General features: G+C 44.3%; 1 protein-coding gene across 13 annotated transcripts in view; it reads right to left on the bottom strand.

Moving 5' to 3' along the window:
* Positions 1 to 20,701, bottom strand: part of LOC311272257 (regulating synaptic membrane exocytosis protein 2-like) — a 45,756-nt gene that overhangs the window by 20,699 nt on the left and 4,356 nt on the right. For 10 of the 13 annotated variants that reach the window (XR_014624545.1, XM_084378557.1, XM_084378565.1 and 7 more), the window contains 16 exons: positions 15,893 to 16,103; positions 11,015 to 11,172; positions 9,119 to 9,290; positions 8,778 to 9,012; positions 8,415 to 8,693; positions 4,866 to 4,930; positions 4,503 to 4,622; positions 4,310 to 4,409; positions 4,017 to 4,140; positions 3,362 to 3,408; positions 3,043 to 3,131; positions 2,906 to 2,941; positions 2,244 to 2,374; positions 1,859 to 2,030; positions 1,218 to 1,377; positions 159 to 182 (listed from right to left, as the gene is read on the bottom strand). Coding sequence is in view for 12 of the 13 variants with exons in the window: in XM_084378557.1 (XP_084234683.1) it covers positions 159 to 182; positions 1,218 to 1,377; positions 1,859 to 2,030; positions 2,244 to 2,374; positions 2,906 to 2,941; positions 3,043 to 3,131; positions 3,362 to 3,408; positions 4,017 to 4,140; positions 4,310 to 4,409; positions 4,503 to 4,622; positions 4,866 to 4,930; positions 8,415 to 8,693; positions 8,778 to 9,012; positions 9,119 to 9,290; positions 11,015 to 11,172; positions 15,893 to 16,103 (2,123 nt within the window). In the remaining variant the exon portion in view is untranslated. The remainder of the gene's footprint in view (positions 1 to 158; positions 183 to 1,217; positions 1,378 to 1,858; positions 2,031 to 2,243; positions 2,375 to 2,905; positions 2,942 to 3,042; positions 3,132 to 3,361; positions 3,409 to 4,016; positions 4,141 to 4,309; positions 4,410 to 4,502; positions 4,623 to 4,865; positions 4,931 to 8,414; positions 8,694 to 8,777; positions 9,013 to 9,118; positions 9,291 to 11,014; positions 11,173 to 15,892; positions 16,104 to 20,701) is intronic. The other 3 variants (XM_084378562.1, XM_084378563.1, XM_084378564.1) reach the window with 3 other exon arrangements.

Raw genomic sequence — 20,701 nt, 5'->3', positions numbered from 1 at the left:
ATTTATGAGACCAGTAGCAACACATGGGGGAAAGCTAACGGTATTAGCGTTACCTATGAAGGAAACACACACACACACACACACACTAACACACACACACACACACACACACACACACACACACACACACACACACACACACACACACAGATGATTACCTGAGTTATAGTAAAGACCTTTGTCTGGCAAAGCATCATGGGAGAAAAGTAAACAGGTCAAAAAACAGATCAACAACAACAGAAAAAAATAAATACTGTTTCTGTGCATTAATAGAAATAATGTTTATAATGTGTGTGTGTTAATGTATATAATGAGTGTGTGTGTGTGTGTGTGTGTGTGTGTGTGTGTGTGTGTGTGTGTTAATGTATATAATGACAGTGTGTGTGTGTGTGTGTGTGTGTGTGTGTGTGTGTGTGTTAATGTATATAATGTGTGTGTGTGTGTGTGTGTTAATGTATATAATGAATGTGTGTGTTAATGAATATGAGTGAGTGGGTGTGAGTTAATGTATATAATGACTGTGTGTGTTAAAGTATATGAGTGAGTGTGTGTGTTAATGTATGAGTGAGTGTGTGTGTATTAATGTATATAATGAGTGTGTGTGTTAATGTATATGAGTGAGTGTGTGTGAGTTAATGTATATAATGACTGTGTGTGTTAATGTATATGAGTGAGTGTGTGTGTTAATGTATGAGTGAGTGTGTGTATTAATGTATATAATGAGTGTGTGTGTTAATGTATATAATGAATGAATGTGTGTTAATGCATATAATGTGTGTGTTAATGTACATAATGAATGTGTGTGTGCTAATGTATATAATGAGTGTGTGAATGTATATAATGAATGTGTGTGTTAATGAATATGAGTGAGTGTGTGTGAGTTAATGTATATAATGACTGTGTGTGTGTGTTAATGTATATGAGTGAGTGTGTGTGTGTGTATTAATGTATATAATGAGAGTGTGTGTTAATGTATATAATGAATATGTGTGTGTGTCTCTGTGTGTGTGTGTGTGTGTATATAAAATGAGTGTGTGTGTTAATGTATATAATGAATGAATGTGTGTTAATGTATATAATGAGTGTGTGTGTGTGTGTGTGTCTGTGTATATAATTAGCGTGTGTGTTAATGTATATAATGAGTGAATGTGTGTTAATGTGTATAATGAATGTGTGTGTGTGTGTGTCTGTGTGTGTATATAATGAGTGTGTCTCACTGTGTAGCCTCCTGCTGCTCAGCGTGTCTTCAGGCTGCAGTCCTCTCCTCTGCAGGTAGGGGGAGGCGTTGGGTAATGGCACAGAGGAAACATCATGAAGCTGCAGTTTGTACCAGTGAGGCTGATCGTCCAACAGAGCCGAGTCCAACTCTATCAGGACCTGCGGATGGACGGACACACAGATGGACGGACAGACAGGAACAGAGAGACAGGGAGAACATTTATTTTTTTATATTAGAAGCATGTTTTTTATATTTGTTGAAGCAATAATCAATAAATCAGTAACAGAAACAAATCCAGTATCAGTGGCTGTCGCAGGCCTCTGATAAGACCGTCCGATCGTCTCTTTTGGATCGATGATTGCGTCATTCATACGCTCCAAAACAGTTAATTGAAATGAAGAAAATCCACTTTATTGTGACATTTCAAATGTTTAATAAAGATTTCTTTCACAACTGGACGGAGCCACATCTGGAGAGTTCCTGTGTCCATGTCTTGTTCCAAGATCTTCAGTTTTTTAGATTTTGCTCCTTTTACAACCCGTGTATTTCTAAATGAATGAGTTTAATAAAAATGTAAACAGGTAAACAACACCTGTAACCACGATAACTGTACACAACAAATTGCGTGTGTGTTCTGACCTCTCCTAAGAATTGGCTCTCCTCTTCTCGGACTCGGGCCTGATCCCACACCGTCAGCTCTAACATTCGTTCTCTGAACTCCCGCCGGTGGACCGGAGAGTACATGAAGGTCTGGTTCCACCGAGGTTCCACCGACTTCTTCACTGTCTTTGTTCTCCGCTTACTCTTATCACTGTAGAGAGGAGACAATCAACAGTCAATCACAGAGCAGGAACCACTTCTGGCTACACAGAACAAGACCAACAGTTCTGCAGGTTCTACAGTAGAACCAAATGAATACCAGTGAACTCTGAGAACAGTATCTTAAGACATGTCACATATACCTAAACCAACACACATTCTAGTCATTACCTCGTCCTTTAAAATCTGAGGGTTCTGGTTTTACCTTCTGTCTGGCAAGAAGTAGATCTTGACGTAAGGGTTCCTCGGTCGGCCGTCGTCTCGGACAGGAAGTTCTTTGGCTCCGAGAACGGTTACGATCAGCTGATGACCGACTTTATCGTACCACAGCTTCAGCTGTAAAGAATAGGTTTTGAATCAGGACAGCTGCATCAAGGGCAGAACCCTACACAGCTGAACAGGAATGCTGGAGAACGGGAGGAGAACCCTGTTGAAAACCCCAGAGAACAGTGACAGAACCCTCAACAATAGCAGAGGAATCCTAAAGAAAAGCAAAAGAATCACATCCTCCGAATCATGTATAACACGAGCTGAATCATTTGGAACAGTGACTGAGACTGATGGAACACAGTAGAAGAGTAGAACCCTCAAGAACATCTGCAGAACCACAACATCAACAGAAGGACCACAGAGAACCTGTGGGGAACCCAACATAGCTCTGCAGAAGAGAGAGAACCCTGTTCACAGTGACAGAACCCCCTCACATAAACAGAGTTCTACTTTGTGTTTCTACTACAGCTGTCGCCTAGCTACGGCGCTGATTACCTGGTCACCTGTAGGTGGGCTTATCTGCACTAACAGCTACAACTGCAGACAAACATAGGTGGAACAGACAGACGTCTCACTCCTCTCTACATCCACAGTTACCTGAATTCTGGGCACCAGAGGACGCCTGTTCACAGTCTGAAACAAACACACATCACCATGGAAACGGCTGTTAACTGTGAGCTGATTTGCTGTGGGGTGTGTTGTGTGGCAGTGCAGTGCACGCTGGGTAAACTTACAGAGACCTGTCCGGACAAAACGCTGGGGCTCATGGGAGACGTGACGGAGATGGATGGACCGACTTTCTGAGAGTCGAAGGAACTGGAACCTGAACGTAGAACATAGAATTCAGAAAATGAAACAGGAAACTGTCCCATTATCATTTTTATCGTTTGAAACATTTTGCTTTATATTCCAATACTAATACTGTAATGTTTACAAGTTTTAATGAACTGTCAGACAATGTTCCAGCTTTGTGGAGGTATGTTCTGTTATGTTCCTTGAATGGAGGTTCTATGAGACAATAAACATATAAAAGTGTTTGTGTCATAAACTCACTAGAATCCAGCTGGCCGTGGGTGCCGTCTGCCACTCTGGAAACATCTCTGAGGAACAAGAACCACAAACAACAATCAGCTGAACGTTCTGACAGAACAGAACTTTAGGTTCTCTGAGGAACAAGAACCACAAACAACAATCAGCAGAATGCTCTCAAAGAAAAGAACTTCAGGATCTCTGAGGAACAAAAATCACAATCAACCATCAGAGGAACGTTCTGAGAGAACAAAACTTCAGGTTCTCTGAGAAATAAACACAAACAACCATCAGCAGAACGTTCTAACAGAATAGGAGTTCAGGTTATCCGAGGAACAAACACCACAAACAACAATCAGCAGAACGTTCTGACAGAACTGAACTTCTGGTTCTCTGGGGAACAAGAACTACAAACAACAATCAGCAAAATGATCTGACAGAACAGAATATCAGGTTCTCTAAGGAACAAGAACCACAAACAAAAATCAGCAGAACGTTCTGACAGCCGGCAGTGACCACATGACAGTCTGTTTCGTTCCGTCTCAGTCACAGAGAAACATGTGAAATCAGGCTCCAGGTTCTAAAAATGTGACAAAACGTTCCGCAGTTTGTCAAGTTTTCTCAACAAAGTTCCTGATGCTTCCATTGGCTGCTACTGATTATCTGACCTCTGACCCACCTGATTGGTCGGGAAACCACCAGCTCCACCTGTGGTTCTGGTTTGGACTCCAGGATGATGTTGTAAACTTCATTAAACGTAGCTCCCTGGAGAACCCGACCGTTCCACTCTAGAACCTGATCACCTGAGAAAACAGATACAGATCTGTCAGGATGTCTGCGTTCTAACAGGAACAAAATCAAACAGAGCCTTCAACTCACAGGGACATAAGTTAGCTTAGCACAAACACTGGAAGCAGAGGGAAACTGTTAGCCTAGCTTAGCATACAGACCTAGTCTCAGGTGTGTGTTTACCTGGTCTCAGGTGTCCCACAGTGTCAGCCAGACTTCCTCTCTTCACCTTAGTGATGAACGCACAGAGACGGCCGGATTCTGTCATCTTTCCCCCAACCACCTGAAAACACACCGCCCATGAGCAAGGCACCAAACTGACACAGACTGAGGCTAAAGGAGAAGAAGAAGATAATGATGAAGACGTCTTTGTCACCTTCAGTCCCAGCAGTGCTCCTGTATCCGCGGGAACCGTCCCATCCTTCATCCTCTTATTCAACAGAATTCGACCAATCAGACGCTCTCCATCCTTGGACGGTTGCCATGTGACTGGTTGCTGATGAGTCACAGTGATAAAACCACACATGGTCACTTAGCAACAACAACAACAACAACAACACTGAAGCTTTGAATGAAAATTATAAATGATTTTTATTCTGAAACAAATTTTACACTTCAGTTACTTTTTACTGTCGACTGAAAGGTCAAATATTAAAAACCTAACACTGGACCTTCAGACAGACAGGTGGAGGCGGGGTTTGATGAATGTATTAAATAAGGGGGCGTGGCCTTGTCCTACCATAGACATGGGCGCTGGCTCGCTGTGCCAGGTCCCATGATCCCACCATTGGCTGTCCATGTCTCCTAGCAACCAAAGGAGAGAGGAGGTCAGAGGTCAAACAGTCACTGAAGATGCTTCAAATTAAAAACAAATTCACTTTAAACGATTAACTCATCCTGTTGGTCACTGAACAAATATAATCTTAAAATGTTAAAGAGATGATATTTGATATGTTTTTCAACATGTTAAAGTCTCTAAACAGGAAGCGACTGTGGTTTATGAACGGACACAGCGTTCAGCCAACATGTCACATGACTCCTCCACAGCCTCCATCAGCCAGAACAACTGCCCAACAACAACCCATCCTAAAAATGACTAAAAAGTCTATGGAGTTCTGACTGCTGGTAGACTGGTGTCCCACAATGCAGCACTCAACAGAGCTCAGAGATGGAAACATGTCAGAGCTCTCCAGGAACCATGTGCTGATAGAACCGACGAGATCAGAATGTCCAGGTTCTAAATACATGAAGAAACTGAAGGTTCTCAACTTCTGGAAGAGGATTCAGAAACTCCAGGAGGGTCTGAACCTTCAGGAGAGTCTGAACCTTGAGTAGAGTCTAAACCTTCAGGAGAGTCTGAACCTTGAGTAGAGTCTAAACCTTCAGTAGAGTCTGAACCTTCAGGAGAGTCTGAACCTTGGGTAGAGTCTGAACCTTCAGTAGAGTCTGAACCTTCAGGAGAGTCTGAACCTTCAGGAGAGTCTGAACCTTGAGTAGAGTCTAAACCTTCAGTAGAGTCTGAACCTTCAGGAGAGTCTGAACCTTGGGTAGAGTCTGAACCTTCAGTAGAGTCTAAACCTTCAGGAGAGTCTGAACCTTCAGGAGAGTCTGAACCTTCAGTAGAGTCTAAACCTTCAGTAGAGTCTGAACCTTCAGGAGAGTCTGAACCTTGAGTAGAGTCTAAACCTTCAGTAGAGTCTGAACCTTCAGTAGAGTCTAAACCTTCAGGAGAGTCTGAACCTTCAGGAGAGTCTGAACCTTGAGTAGAGTCTAAACCTTCAGTAGAGTCTGAACCTTCAGGAGAGTCTGAACCTTGGGTAGAGTCTGAACCTTCAGTAGAGTCTAAACCTTCAGGAGAGTCTGAACCTTCAGGAGAGTCTGAACCTTCAGGAGAGTCTGAACCTTGGGTAGAGTCTGAACCTTCAGTAGAGTCTAAACCTTCAGGAGAGTCTGAACCTTCAGGAGAGTCTGAACCTTGGGTAGAGTCTGAACCTTCAGTAGAGTCTAAACCTTCAGGAGAGTCTGAACCTTCAGGAGAGTCTAAACCTTCAGGAGAGTCTGAACCTTCAGGAGAGTCTGAACCTTCAGGAGAGTCTTTCACCACAGAGTCTCAACATGTCTTTACACACACAACTCCATAAGCAGCTTTAAACACACACACACACACACACACACACATACAGCTGTACTCACAGGTCTGTCTGAACAACATGACGAAGACAAAGAAGAAGAAGAAGAAGTGGGAGGAGGAGGCTTCAGTAGAGGAAGAGGAGAATGAAGAGGAGGAGGTGAACCTGCAGCTTCTCTCTCCTCCTCCTCCTCACTGTGTCTGTGGGTACTGTGTGCCCTGAGCTCCGCCTGCAGGCTGCACAGTTCATGCCTGTCTGTAATCAGATTACCTGTGTCTGAACACTGAGTCCATCTTTGATTTCATTGATGCAGAGTTTCCTTCTCACTGCAGCCTGAGCTGGTTGTTAGCTGACAGAATTAGCCTGTTGTTAGCCTGTTAGTAGTCTGTTTATAGTCTGTCATTAGCTAGTTGTTAGCCTGCTGTTAGCCTGTCATTAGCTAGTTGTTGGCCTGAGCTGTGACTCAGTTAGTTTGGAGGTCTAACAGTGATCTGGCTGGTCAAACAAGGTGGTTGCTGGTGGAGGTTTCCAAGTTGTTGGCAACATTACAGCCTTGATCCTGCTCCTCCCCTCCCACCTCTTCACCAGATCAGAGCCGCAGAAATCCAGCAGATCACCAAGAAGTCATCAGAACTCCTGATGGGCCAAGGATCCAGCAGAGGTGGAGATGTTCTCCATGGTTCTCTGTCAGGTGCGTACACATGTGGCTGTCTTGTCGGTCAACAGTTGCATTGCCTCTTGCAGTTTGTTTCTATTCTTGTCTCCACAATGACTTCTGAGACGGGCTGGATAATCCAAACTCTCCTCTTTTAATCCAATTGAACAACAGTGGCGGCTGAGATTCAGCCTGGAGCAGCCAGGAGATGTGTTCTGTTCTAATCTGGGTCTGATTATCAGAACCAGGTTCTCCGGGAGCCCGCAGGGTTCTCTGGGCCTGGACTGGTCAGGGCTGAGAGTCTTGTGAACTTTCTCCTGGTTCTTGTTTCTCGGTGTCTTCAGGAGTGCAGCAGCAGAGACTCTGAGCTGCTCCGTCACCTCAAGATCTGAGAGGAGGAGCCAACAACCCCCTGAGCCAATCAGAGCTCATAATCTGTGACTAGGTGACTTCTGGTCCAACGACACAGAGCCAGAGGATTAACTGAGCAGAATAACACCTGACTTCCTGAAAGACGCCCCACAGCAACTTTAACACGCTCAGCAGCAGAAACAGTAAGATAGAGCAGCAGAACTCCAGATACCCCACAGAACAGAACAAGAACCACAGAGAAGAGTTGTGGAACCCTACAGAGGATCAGAACGTTGTGGAACCAAAACAGAACCTTAACCTTATAATCTAAAAAAGAACATTATTGAGAATCTCCAGAACCCCTGGAGGAATTGTGATGTCATACAGAACACTATAAGAACCATGCAGAACATGGATCATAGAACCCTATAAAACTACAAAGAGATACATAGAACAGAGACAGAACCTTATCTAACTGTAGCAGAATCCTGTAGAGCAGCGTAATAACCATAAATCCCTACAGAACCACATAGACCATGTGCTGAATCATGTTGACCTGTGGTGAAGCTCAATAGAACAGTAGAAGAAACACACAGAATTAAAGCCTGAAGAACCAGAGAGCAGATGTGGAACCCTATATTGTGGAAGAAATCTGTAGAATGAAAAAAGAACCCTATTGAACAGTGACAGAACACCTTTAACCAATATTAGAACCATTCAGAACATGAACGATGGAACCTTGCAGAAAAAACAAAGTAGAGCCAAACAAAACTGCATAATATAAGTATTTTGTTCTAGTGAGAACCCCCTGGTGTCTGTCAGAGGCGGTGCAGGTGAACAGTGTGGAGGAGAACACAGAGTTTATCTGTAAGCAGATTATCACTCTGAGCTAATTACTGTCAGAGCGAGAGAACACACACTCACTGTTTCCTCTCAAACTGTTAGATCCTAGGACCTTCAGAACGTTTCATCTTTTAAATGAAATCAGTTCTGTCCTGTTGCATCACCAGCCTTCATTCTTTACCTTTAACGTGTTACTGCTGTCTGTTTGTTCCTGTAGAACACTGAGAACAGTGTTCCTTGTTTGTTAACACACGTGCAGCATGTAGCCACCTAGCCTCGTGCAGATAGCAGTTAGCATGTAGCCACTCACTGTCGGGCTCGTCACAGCTGGTGTACTCAGGCGTAGTCACTAGCTCCTCCTCTGAGCTGCTGAAGCTACCAATCACGTGCATCTTCCCCATCCGCGTCCTCTGTGCTGCACTCTCATAGGCTGGCTTCCTCTTGAGGGCGGAGCTCGGGTCCAGGTGTTGCTGAGGTAATGGGCTGTGGCGTGGAGACGTTGGGCTGAGGTGACTGGCTACCCGGTCCCCAGACATTGACCTCTGGCCTCCAGATCCAGCCAATCCCTGAACCCGGGTCTGATGGAGAGCTGAGAGCAAAACAGGAAGTCAGACAGGAGCGCCAGGTTGATGGTTCTGTTCCCTGTAGAGGATGTCATCAGGTGTGTTCTTACCTGCATGTCTCAGGGTCAGGTGGTCAGGCTCGGCTGTTGCCAGGGAGACATCACTGTGGCGGCGTTGGTGGCGAACCCTGCCGACCTGAGCCAACATCCTCATGGTCTCCTCGCTCGGCTGTGGCTTCACTGGGTAACGAGCCAGGTTTGGGTCGCTACGGTAACGAGCCTGAAACTCCTCCTCCTGCCGCCGCCTCCACTCACGCTCATCCTGAACCTGGTCCAGAGGGTGGTCCTGGATCAGTTGAGGAGACAGAGATCATCATCATAATCATCATCATCATCATCATCATCATCATCATCGTCGTCACAGACCGGTCTTATAATACAGATAACCTCACCTGTGAGTGCCAGCGGCCTCGAGTGTCTTTGATTGGTCGCTTCCGGCCCCGAAGCTCCTCCTCCCCGTTACCATGGTTGCCATGTGGCGAGCGAATGCGACCGTGGTCAGAGGGCGAGCGAGGCATCCTGCCCCCCCCACCATCATAATATGACCCAGAGGGGCTTGGCTTCCTGCCAACAATACAGAACAGACCAATCAGAGAGGAGGGGAGGGACCTAGCTGCCTGTTCACCACCTTAACGCCGTCGTCTCGTTGATCCTCATCGGAGAAATTAAATCTGACAGAGCAACACAGGAGCACAAACAGCAGAAGCAGCGAGAGTCCAAAGACAAAAATAAAATGAAATAAAAATAAATGAGATAAAATAGAAATTCTCTGAATCTCATACAGACTGTTTGTGACATCATGTCACCTGCTCGCTAACTTGAATTATTAGCCTTGTGTCCTCTAGTAACTGTTGCCAAGCAACAGCCTTTCACAGCTGAGCAGAAGTACTCTGATAGAGAAAAGTATTATCACCAAAATAAACTCCAGTAGCAACAGGAAAATAACTAATTAACAGAATATTATTCATAATTAACGACTTTAATCTGATTATCAGCCATCTGAACCTAAAGAGTCACTACAGCGCTCAGATAAATGGAACAGAAAACCTCAAGTAATTGAGTAGATGTACTCAGTTACTCACAAACTCAGAAAACACGTTAATATTAATGATTAATTATTATATATTAATGATTAAGTATTAATTAAAGAGAAACATGAAGAGGTTCTTACAGTTTGTCTGTCGGCTGTTTGAGGCGTCACATCAATGACAATCAATCCACACACACACACACACACACACACACACTCAGCAGGTTTATAACTGGAATCTGGATCATAACTGAAGCCCCGCCCACTCTGATTCATGCCCCTCCCCCTCATGCCTCTGGCGTTAGCGTGTGTGTTGTTAGATGTGTTAACCTCTGTTAGCCTGTGTGTTTTAAGCCTGTGTGAGTTAGCCTGTGTGTGTTAGCCTCTGTTAGCCTGTGTGTGTTAGCCTCTGTTAGCCTGTGTGTGTTAGAGTGCTGCTGTATTTAGCAGTAATTCCCTCTGAGCTGCAGGATTATTCATGTGGTAATCTGATTACAGCAGACTGTGGGCTGGGACACACACACACACGTGCACACACACACACACACACACACACACATACACAAACATGAACCATCAATGAACAGATACAACACCAACTGTTGTCACGGCAACAAAATAAGACATTTATCAAAGAATTTGTTTTAATGATTTAAGATTTGTTTCAGGTTTTTTGTCCAGCTCACCTGTCAGATACACCTGAGTTTGTTTATATTCAGTGTAATGAGGAGCTCACAACAACAACAACAACAACAACGATAAATAACTGACTTGATGATACTTTGTACTTGTACTCCACTACAGTTACTTTATAAATGAATAAAATACTATAACAGGAAGTATGTAGAAGTACTCAGCAGTTAAATGAGCTCCTGAATATTTTTAATACTACAGTAACACACATTCTGAGTACTTCATCCTGTGATACTTTTTGTTGATAATACTTATGTACTTCTGTTACATGAGTAACTGAGTATTTTGTTCAATGTGTAACTGAAGTTGAGGCTGTGAGTGAAGCTTCATGATTCAGATGTTCTGACAGAACAAGTTTTTCTTAACTTTTTGATTCAAACGTAAAATAAAAATAAAAACTCTTTCAGCCAGCGCTCTTCTTCAGTCTGCTCTGTTGTCACAGAGATGGTCTGCTTGTCATCACATGACCTCAGTGCGTCACTTCAGTCATGTGATCAGCTGAAGGACTGATGAAGGATGAGATGTGACACCTGGGTTCTACTGGGTTCTGCTGGGTTCTACTGACCGCTCAGGGGCTCCGTTGCTCAGGGACCCCATGGCTCCTGGTGGCCCCTGCATTGGCGGGTATGGAACCCCGTGTGAGCTGTGATCGACGGAGTAAAACTCCCCCGACTGAGTGAGAATCTCCTGCTTCCTCCTGCACACGTTACAGACCCACATCACCTGAAACACACAAATATGATTTATTAATAACACATGTGATGCTTGTTTACTTTTTAAAATCATTAACTGATTATTTAACATCTCCTGAAACACAATCATATTCATATTTAGTCTATTTATTCATCAATGACTTTAGTTGTGTTTATTTTCAGAGTCATGATGACCGTCCTATCTCTGTTTTATTTTGGTAGGCTGCTTCCTCTTGTCACACTGCTGACAGCAGCTCACTGATCCAACATGTGGCGCCCTCTGGTGACCACCTGTGACCAGGAGCCTGATGAGCGGAGTCAGATCGTCAGCTCACCTGGGGCCTCATGTACTAAGACTTGCGTGGATTTCCTACTGAAACATGGCGTACGCTGGAATCCAGAAACGCACAAAAGAAATCAGATGTATCAAAGTGTGCGTATGCATCGATCCAAGCACTTTTCCTTTGTACATCCCAATCAACGTGGAATTGAGCGCACATGTAGAAGTGCTAAACTCCTCCCTGTCCACGCCCTCATTTAAATATGCAAATTAAATAAATAGGGCCTGCACCGGGGATTCCCCTCTCTGCACCATCAGATTTACACCATGAGTAAAGGGAAGAAGCGCAACTTCACCGAGTCTGAGCTCAAAACGCTATTAAATGAAGTCGAAAAGACTTCATTTAATAAAAGAAAAAAAGAAACGTGAATGGGAGCGTGTGTGTGAGGCAGTGAACATTGTGGGGTCAGAGCAGCGCACACTCACTGAAATTAAAAATAAAAAATGGTCGGACGTGAAGGTGGAGGTGAAGCGGAGGATTTCTGCCAAATAACGTGAAATTTAGTTTCCTTTGTTCATGCACCACTTGATTGAATCACTATTACTTTTTTCAAAAGAAATAATATATATAAGTGCCACCGTTAGTGGGAAACAAACAGAGGGACAAAACAACTTCATTACAAGGATTGACGAGACTGATCACATTTATATTAATGACTGCAGAAGTGCGCCGTGGCTACTGCAGTGTGACATCTCCAACTTTACGCACGAGTTTAATGACACAAATACTGAACACAACGAGACAATAAAGGGCTTGTTAGATGCTCTGCCGCTCTATTTTCACCAGGGAAAAACAAATGCACATATTTGAATGCACGTGCCCAAATGGGCATTGTGCTGGTTTACATTCGGGGGCTATTAAACGGATTTACTCAACGAGAAGCCACCCATCGCGCACCGTGCCAGCCTCCAGCCTGTTACCAACCATGCTGTTGGTAAGAATGAACGAGTCATGCGTTGAACCAGGCCACCTTGCCACGATGTTGGTGAGCTGCATTTGCGCATCACATATTATTTGAACATTAATTGAATGAAAATGTTTCCTGTTGACGAAAACAAATTCACCGTGATGGCGCTTTTATAGCAACATGTGTGCAGTCAATAGCTCCGATTACATCAGGGAAACCGGCTCTTGCTGCAAACTGCGCTTTAATGTTGGCCTGTTCAACAGCATTGTATGGGAATTTGATGTACCTGGATGACATTCTTATGATCCCGTCCCACACAGCTGGCATGGCTCGGCTCAGAGTGGACTGGCACACTCCTGACCGGTCGGCCAGTTCCCTCTGGAAGGCTCCTGCTGCAGGAACCCCAGAGTGGTCGGCACCTGTGTGGGCTCGGACAACCCCTGGCTCCTGGCTGTGTGTCGTTCTAGGACCGGCTGCAGCTCTGCGCACATCTCCAGTAACACTGGCCTCGGCAACCTAAAACGACTCATGAGCCAGTTGTCGTCATTTGCCAACACATCTTCCCTCTAAACACCCTCTCACGTCCGATATTACCATTTGCGATATCTTCTAACAAGGCCAAGGCCGCCATTGTTAATGGCATTGTTTAATCACTTTGCGCATGCTTTTATGATTTATGATTTATGATCCATATGATTGCAAACACGTGTGTGTTAATTGTCCGTGTCTCTGATGTGCACATTACTCTGAGGACAGATTGTTTTCACATAATTAACAGTTTCCCAGCATCACCTCAAAGTGTCGCCAAAGGAACAATAGCTGTAGAAACGTGCGTACGCCAGCCATGAAGCTGGCGTGGGGCACCGCACATTTCCACTGTCATTTCACTTTTGATACATCTGAACGTTGGCGTGGAAAATGACGTACGCCACGTTTTTGTGCGTACCCAACATTGATACATGAGGCCCCTGGTCTGCTGCAGCACTAACCTGTCTCTATCTATAACCTGTCAAATTCAAATTCAAATTCAAATTCAAATTCAAAGGGGCTTTATTGGCATGAAAGTTTCAACAATTTTGCCAAAGCATCAAAACACAATATACAGTATTGTCAAAGTAAAAGATTACAGAATAAATAATACATATATAATTAATAATGATAATAACAATAATAATAGTAATAATAATAATAATAATAATAATAGTAATAATAATAATAAAACAAATAAATTAATAAAGAAAAAAAAAGTGTGTGTGTATCAGTGTGCAGGTAGGTGGAGGAGATCATGTCAGGTGTTGGCAGCTTCTCTTCTTCTGTGGCAGCACTAACGTCTCTTGCTGCGTCTGCAGCAGTGGCTCTTTTCTCTCCCAGCAGATGATGTATTTGTTCTGTGTCTGGGAGTTTGTGTAACTTTGTGGTTGTGTGTGATGTTGTTGTAGAGTTGTGTTCTGATGTCTGTGTGTGTCACAGTGCAGCAGGAAGTGTCTGTGTGGACCGAGCCGACACAGCCGCTCCTCTCTGGGCAGCCACGTCTGTCTGTGCCGGCCACTCTCCAGGGCCCGGCTGTGGCTGCAGAGTCTGTACGTAGTCAACGTTCTCCTCAGTCTCGGGTCGGTACCAGAGCTCAGGTGTTCTGCCATGGAGTATTGTCTGTTTAGGGTCAAATAGCATTGGAGTTTGCTTTGGGTTTTGGTTGTAGATGTCCAATAGTTGATGTAATTATCTTTTTCTTTTGCTATAACTTGGTGGGGCCGGATTGTGTGAGGGCGGTCTTGGTGTCCGGTGCTGTTGGAGCTGAGCCTCTGGACCAGCTGGCTGAGGGGACTCCCGTCTTTGCTCTCCTCTTGGCATTGTAGTGGTAGGAGCCGGGCTCGCTGGATTTGAGGTGTTGATCGAGTTTTAAAGCTCTTTTTTGGATCCAACAGGGGAAACTGGCCTAATTCAGCTCTGCATCCGTTGTTGGGGGTGTTCCTGTGGACTCTGAGGATGCTTTTGCAGATCTCTGTGTGCAGGCTTTCCATTGGGTGTTTGTCCCATTTTTTCAAAGTCTTGGTTCATGAGAGGGCCCCACACTTCACTACCATACAATATAATTGATTCAATTATGGATTTAAATATTTTGATCCAGATTTTGACAGGTGTGTCCATGTTTGAGGTATTTTTATAGTCCAGAAAGCTCTTCTGCCCTTGTCTCGCAGATCTTTAATGGCCAGATTGAAGTTTACCGTCGATGTGATGTTTAGTCCTAAATATGTGTAGCTGTGTGTGTGTTCTATGTCTGTAGAGTCCAGGTGTGTCTCTCTCTATAACCTGTCTCTCTCTCTATAACCTGCCTCTCTATATATAACCTGTCTCTCTATATAACCTGCCTCTCTATATATAACCTGTCTCTCTCTATATATAACCTGTCTCTCTATATATAACCTGTCTCTCTCTATAACCTGTCTCCTTATATATAACCTGTCTCTCTCTATATATAACCTGTCTCTCTATATAACCTGCCTCTCTATATATAACCTGTCTCTCTCTATATATAACCTGTCTCTCTCTATAACCTGTCTCTCTATATATAACCTGTCTCTCTATATATAACCTGTCTCTCTCTATAACCTGTCTCTCTATATATAACCTGTCTCTCTATATATATAACCTGCCTCTCTATATATAACCTGTCTCTCTCTATATATAACCTGTCTCTCTATATATAACCTGTCTCTCTCTATAACCTGTCTCTCTATATATAACCTGTCTCTCTCTATAACCTGCCTCTCTATATATAACCTGTCTCTCTCTATATATAACCTGTCTCTCTATATATAACCTGTCTCTATATATAACCTGTCTCTCTCTATATATAACCTGTCTCTCTATATATAACCTGTCTCTCTCTATAACCTGTCTCTCTATATATAACCTGTCTCTCTATATATATAACCTGCCTCTCTATATATAACCTGTCTCTCTCTATATATAACCTGTCTCTCTATATATAACCTGTCTCTCTCTATAACCTGCCTCTCTATATATAACCTGTCTCTCTATATATAACCTGTCTCTCTATATATAACCTGTCTCTATATATAACCTGTCTCTCTATATATAACCTGTCTCTCTCTATAACCTGTCTCTCTCTATAACCTGCCTCTCTATATATAACCTGTCTCTCTCTATATATAACCTGTCTCTCTATATATAACCTGTCTCTATCTATATATAACCTGTCTCTCTATATATAACCTGCTTCTCTATATATAACCTGTCTCTCTATATATAACCTGCTTCTCTCTATATAACCTGTCTCTCTCTATGTATAACCTGTCTCTCTATATATAACCTGCTTCTCTCTATATATAACCTGTCTCTCTCTATATATAACCTGTCTCTCTATATATAACCTGCCTCTCTATATATAACCTGTCTCTCTATATAACCTGTCTCTCTCTATATATAACCTGTCTCTCTATATGTTACCTGTCACCCCCCCCACACACAAACACACTGACCTTATTGGCTCTCAGAGGGACACGCCCCCCGCAGCGGGCGCAGAAGCGGCTCTGACAGTAGCAGCAGGCGCGGCCGCAGCCGTCGGCAAACTTGGTCTTTTGACACACGCCGCAGGTGGGAGACTCCGCCCTCGCCGTCTGTGCGACCTGAGACTCCTCCCCCAGCTTCTTCACCTGGTCCTTATAGAGCTCAAACTGCTGATGTAACTTCCTGTGGAGAGGTCAGAGATCAAATCTTTCTCTGTTTACATGTTCACATGGTCATGTAAACATATAAACACGTAAACATGTAAACACGGTAACATGTAAACACATGAACACGTAAACATGTGAACATGAGAACACGTAAACATGTGAACACATTAACATGTAAACATGTAAACACGTGAACATGTAAACACAAGAACACGTAAACATGTAAACATAAACACGTAAACATGTGAACATGTGAACACGTAAACATGTTAACACGTAAACATGTAAACGTAAACACGTGAGCATGTAAACACAAGAACACGTAAACATGTAAACATATAAACACGTAAACATGTGAACATGTGAACACGTGAATACGTGAACACGTAAACATGTTAACACGAGAACACGTAAACATGTAAACGGAAACACGTGAGCATATAAACACGTGGCCACGTAAACATGTAAACACATGAACAGGTAAAGACTCTTTAGAGAATATCCTGCAGTATCAAAGTAATCCGTTACATCCATGAGTACTCTCTAACTCTGAATGGAGAACATCTGACTCCATATACAAACATTTATTGGAGTTATCAATAATCAGCTGTTCTCGAGGAAACCCTTCAGGTTCTCCAGGATTCCAGGTCTCTGTGTTTCACAATAACGCAGGTGTTTTGAGGATACTTCTCCAGGACTTGTCCATGCCTGGAAGGCTGCAGTATTAAATAATTCCAGGTTTTCCGGGATGCCGGTGCTCCTCTATAGGGTAGGTTTTCCAGGTAAAGGACAGATGTGTTCATAAATTACAGAAATCAGTCCTTTCAAAAACATTGTGGAAAACCTGGACACCAGAGGCTCTGTCCAGACTGCCAGCTCAGGGCTGTTTGTTGTCATTTTGTGTTTCAAGATTAATTTGAGTAAAAAACAACAAGCTGGCCACTCCTTCACTTGCCCCCCATCCCCTCATCTGACCCCCTTTAACCTGCCAGCCCCTGTCTTAGTTCTCCCCCGTCTCCCCTACAGCCCTCTCTGACCTCAGGGTGGGAATGAAACCTTCACCCTGCCTTCTGGACTCCATCCCCTCCAGACTTCTCTAGGCCTGCCTTCCCACCCTATTCCCGCTCATTATCACAACAGTCAACTGCTCCCTATCCACTGGCTCCATGCGCTCTCTAACTGGCCTCTGTCACCCCCTACTCAAAACAACCTGGACTAAACCCTGACATCCCAAACAACTACAGACCTAGAACTACATATGTCCAACCTCCCCTTTCTGCACAAAATACTGGAAAGTACTGTTGCCCTCCAACTCAAGTCCCATCTCTCAGACTATAACCTCAACGAATAATTCTTATCTGGTTTCTGGTCCAAACACAGTACTGAAACACCCCTGCTCAAAATAACAAACGACCTTCTCCTCTTCTCTGATAGCGACAACATCAACATTCTCATCCTGCTTGATCCTCAGTGTGGCTTTCAACACCATCAACCACTCAACCCTTCTCACCTGCCTCGAATCCATCTTTAATATCATGGCACGGCCTCTCCTAGTTCAAATCTTACCTCACCAACAGGCACCAATTCATCAGCATCAATAACTGCAAAACCCCCACTGCTCCCCTCTTCCACGGTGTTCCCAAAGGTTCAGTTCTTGGCTCCCTCCTCTTCACCCTGTACATGCTCCCCCTTGGTAACATAATTTGCCATCATGGACTTCAGTCTGACCGCTTCGCAGATGACATCCAGCTCTACATCTCCACCAAAGGAATCCCCACTGCCACTCACTCAACCCTGACGGACTGAATCATGGAAATAAAATCCTGGCTTCAAACCAACTTCCTCAAACTGAACTGTGATAAATCATCATTATTGGACCTAAAACTCACACAAAGCCCCCCTCAACTTCTCCCTCAACATTGATGGCTCCCTCACATCTGAAACCTAGTTGTCATCTTTGATCAAACCCTCTCCTTCGAGCAACATGTAAAACACGTCACCAAAACACCCTCTTTCACTTCAAAAACATCCCCCACCTCTGTCCTTCACTCTCCCTCATGTCTGCAGAAACTCTCATCCAAGCATTCATCACTTCCAGACTGGATTACTGCAATGGCATCCTCTATGGTACATCATCCACAATACTCAAAAAACTCCAACATATCCAGAACTCTGCTGCTGGCCTGCTCACCCACTCCCAACCCGTGACCACATCACCCCCGTCCTTCAGACAGAGCCTACAGAGAACTTATTAAGGACTTTGTGGACTGGTGCCAGCGGAACCACCTCCAGCTCAACGCCGGGAAGACCAAAGAGCTGGTGGTGGATTTCCGCAGGCGCAAACAACCCTGCACACAGGTGAACATCCTGGGAACGGACATTGAGATGATGACATCTTACAAGTACCTCAGGGTTTCCCCCAGTGTATTATAAGCCTGGCGGGCTGCCAGGTCTTACTTGCCCCCCTGCCAGGCTAAGCATCGTTTATTTCTTTTTTTTTAAATCAGTTTTTGCGCTCCATCAACACGTGATCAGGTGTCTTTTTCATCACCTGACAATGTCACAACTTCGTCGCGCATAACGGGACATGTCACGGACATCATGCTATCAGACCGCCGCTTCACCAGCTGACCGAGAGGAATGCACCAAGTCGACATCGACCTCGTAGCCGTTAACGTGAGCCGAGCCGCGGCTCTAGAGGCTCAGCCAGCTGCTGCAGCGGCTAGTAGCTGTTAGCTGTTAGCACGTCGTCCCCTGCAGCGTCAGAGCTCCGGACTTCTGTGAGCCGAGGTGCTTTCACCAGATGTGTAAATGACCCAGTGTTTCATTTTTCAGCTCGTGCGGTTCACGTTTACACACGTTTGTTTTCTCTGGTCCAAACAGTAGATTACAGAGTATCTTTGGTAGATTGTCACGTTTCCATGACGACTGACTGGAAACAGACGCGTGGTCATGTTCACGTGACTCCAGATTGGAAAAATCTCTGAGGAAAAAAATAAAAATCTCTGGAGACACCAGGCAGTTGTTTTTTAGTTTTTAGTGCAGACAGTTGATATTATTTATCTAAATAGTATTTTTATTATTTATTTATTTTTGTGGTTGGTTGAACAGCATTTCAAGAGTGCAATCTGTAAGACCTGGTGTTACATAAATGTCTTATAATAACACATGATAATGATAATATTTTCAAATTTCCAGTCAACTTTTAACATTGATCTTAAAGCCTTATGGAGTCACTCCTTCTAAATTCTACTACTCCATTAATGAATCTGTTACCTATAGGGCGCTGCCATCAGTCAATGGTCAGGGTCAGGCCCCTGACACAAAAAAACACACTTGGGCACCGGTGGGCCGCTGGTGGGCCACCCTACCACCGGGCTTAACAAGTTTTCTGGGGGAAACCCTGTACCTGGTAGTTCACCTGAACAATAAACTGGACTGGACTGATCACACTGCAGCAACCTATAAGAAAGGTCAGAGCAGACTCCATCTGCTGAGGAAGCTCAGGTCCTTTGGGGTGCAGGGGGCACTTTTGACTTCTTTCTATGACTCTGTGGTGGCATCAGCCATTTTCTATGGTGTAGTCTGCTGGAGCAGCAGCATCTCGGCAGCAGGCAGGAGGAGACTTGATAAACTTATCAAGAAGGCCAGCTCCATCCTGGAAGGCCCTCTTGACCCAGTGCAGGTGGGAGAGAGCAGGATGATGGACAAGCTGTCATCGCTGCTGGTGAAGGAGTCCCGCCCCCTGCAGGTCACTATCACAGCACTGGTCAGCTCCTTCAGCGACAGACTGATACACCCCAAGTGTGTGAAGGAGAGGTACCGCAGGTCCAAGTGTGTGAAGGAGAGGTACCGCAGGTCCAAGTGGGTGAAGGAGAGGTACCGCAGGTCCAAGTGTCTGAAGGAGAGGTATCACAGGTCCAAGTGTGTGAAGGAGAGGTACCGCAGGTCCAAGTGTGTGAAGGAGAGGTACCGCAGGTCCAAGTGTGTGAAGGAGAGGTATCGCAGGTCCGAGTGTGTGAAGGAGAGGTATCGCAGGTCCGAGTGTCTGAAGGAGAGGTATCGCAGGTCCAAGTGTGTGAAGGAGAGGTATCGCAGGTCCGAGTGTGTGAAGGAGAGGTATCGCAGGTCCAAGTGTCTGAAGGAGAGGTATCGCAGGTCCAAGTGTGTGAAGGAGAGGTATCGCAGGTCCAAGTGTGTGAAGGAGAGGTATCGCAGGTCCAAGTGTCTGAAGGAGAGGTATCGCAGGTCCAAGTGTGTGAAGGAGAGGTATCACAGGTCCAAGTGTGTGAAGGAGAGGTATCACAGGTCCTTCCTTCCTGCTGCGGTCAGACTCTACAATCAGCACTGCTCCCAACAGACCGCACTCTGTACTGTGAAATACGACTATTCTGTCTGGTCAATTTTCTTAATACCAATATTTATTATTTGTTATTTATTTTGTAAATAAAAATTCACTGCTTAATTTTGTACAATATCATGTTTATATGTATATACAAGTCAATTCTTTTTCTTACCTTTATATATAAATTATATTGTTAATTTTTGGCTATTGTTATTGTTTTTTTGTAATATTCTGTCCTTTGGCTGCTGTAGCAAACAAATTTCCCCATT

Source organism: Pagrus pagrus (assembly GCF_965226575.1).
Source record: "Pagrus pagrus genome assembly, chromosome: 17".
Classification (NCBI taxonomy): Eukaryota; Metazoa; Chordata; class Actinopteri; order Spariformes; family Sparidae; genus Pagrus; species Pagrus pagrus.
This window is presented reverse-complemented; position numbering and strand designations above follow the sequence as displayed.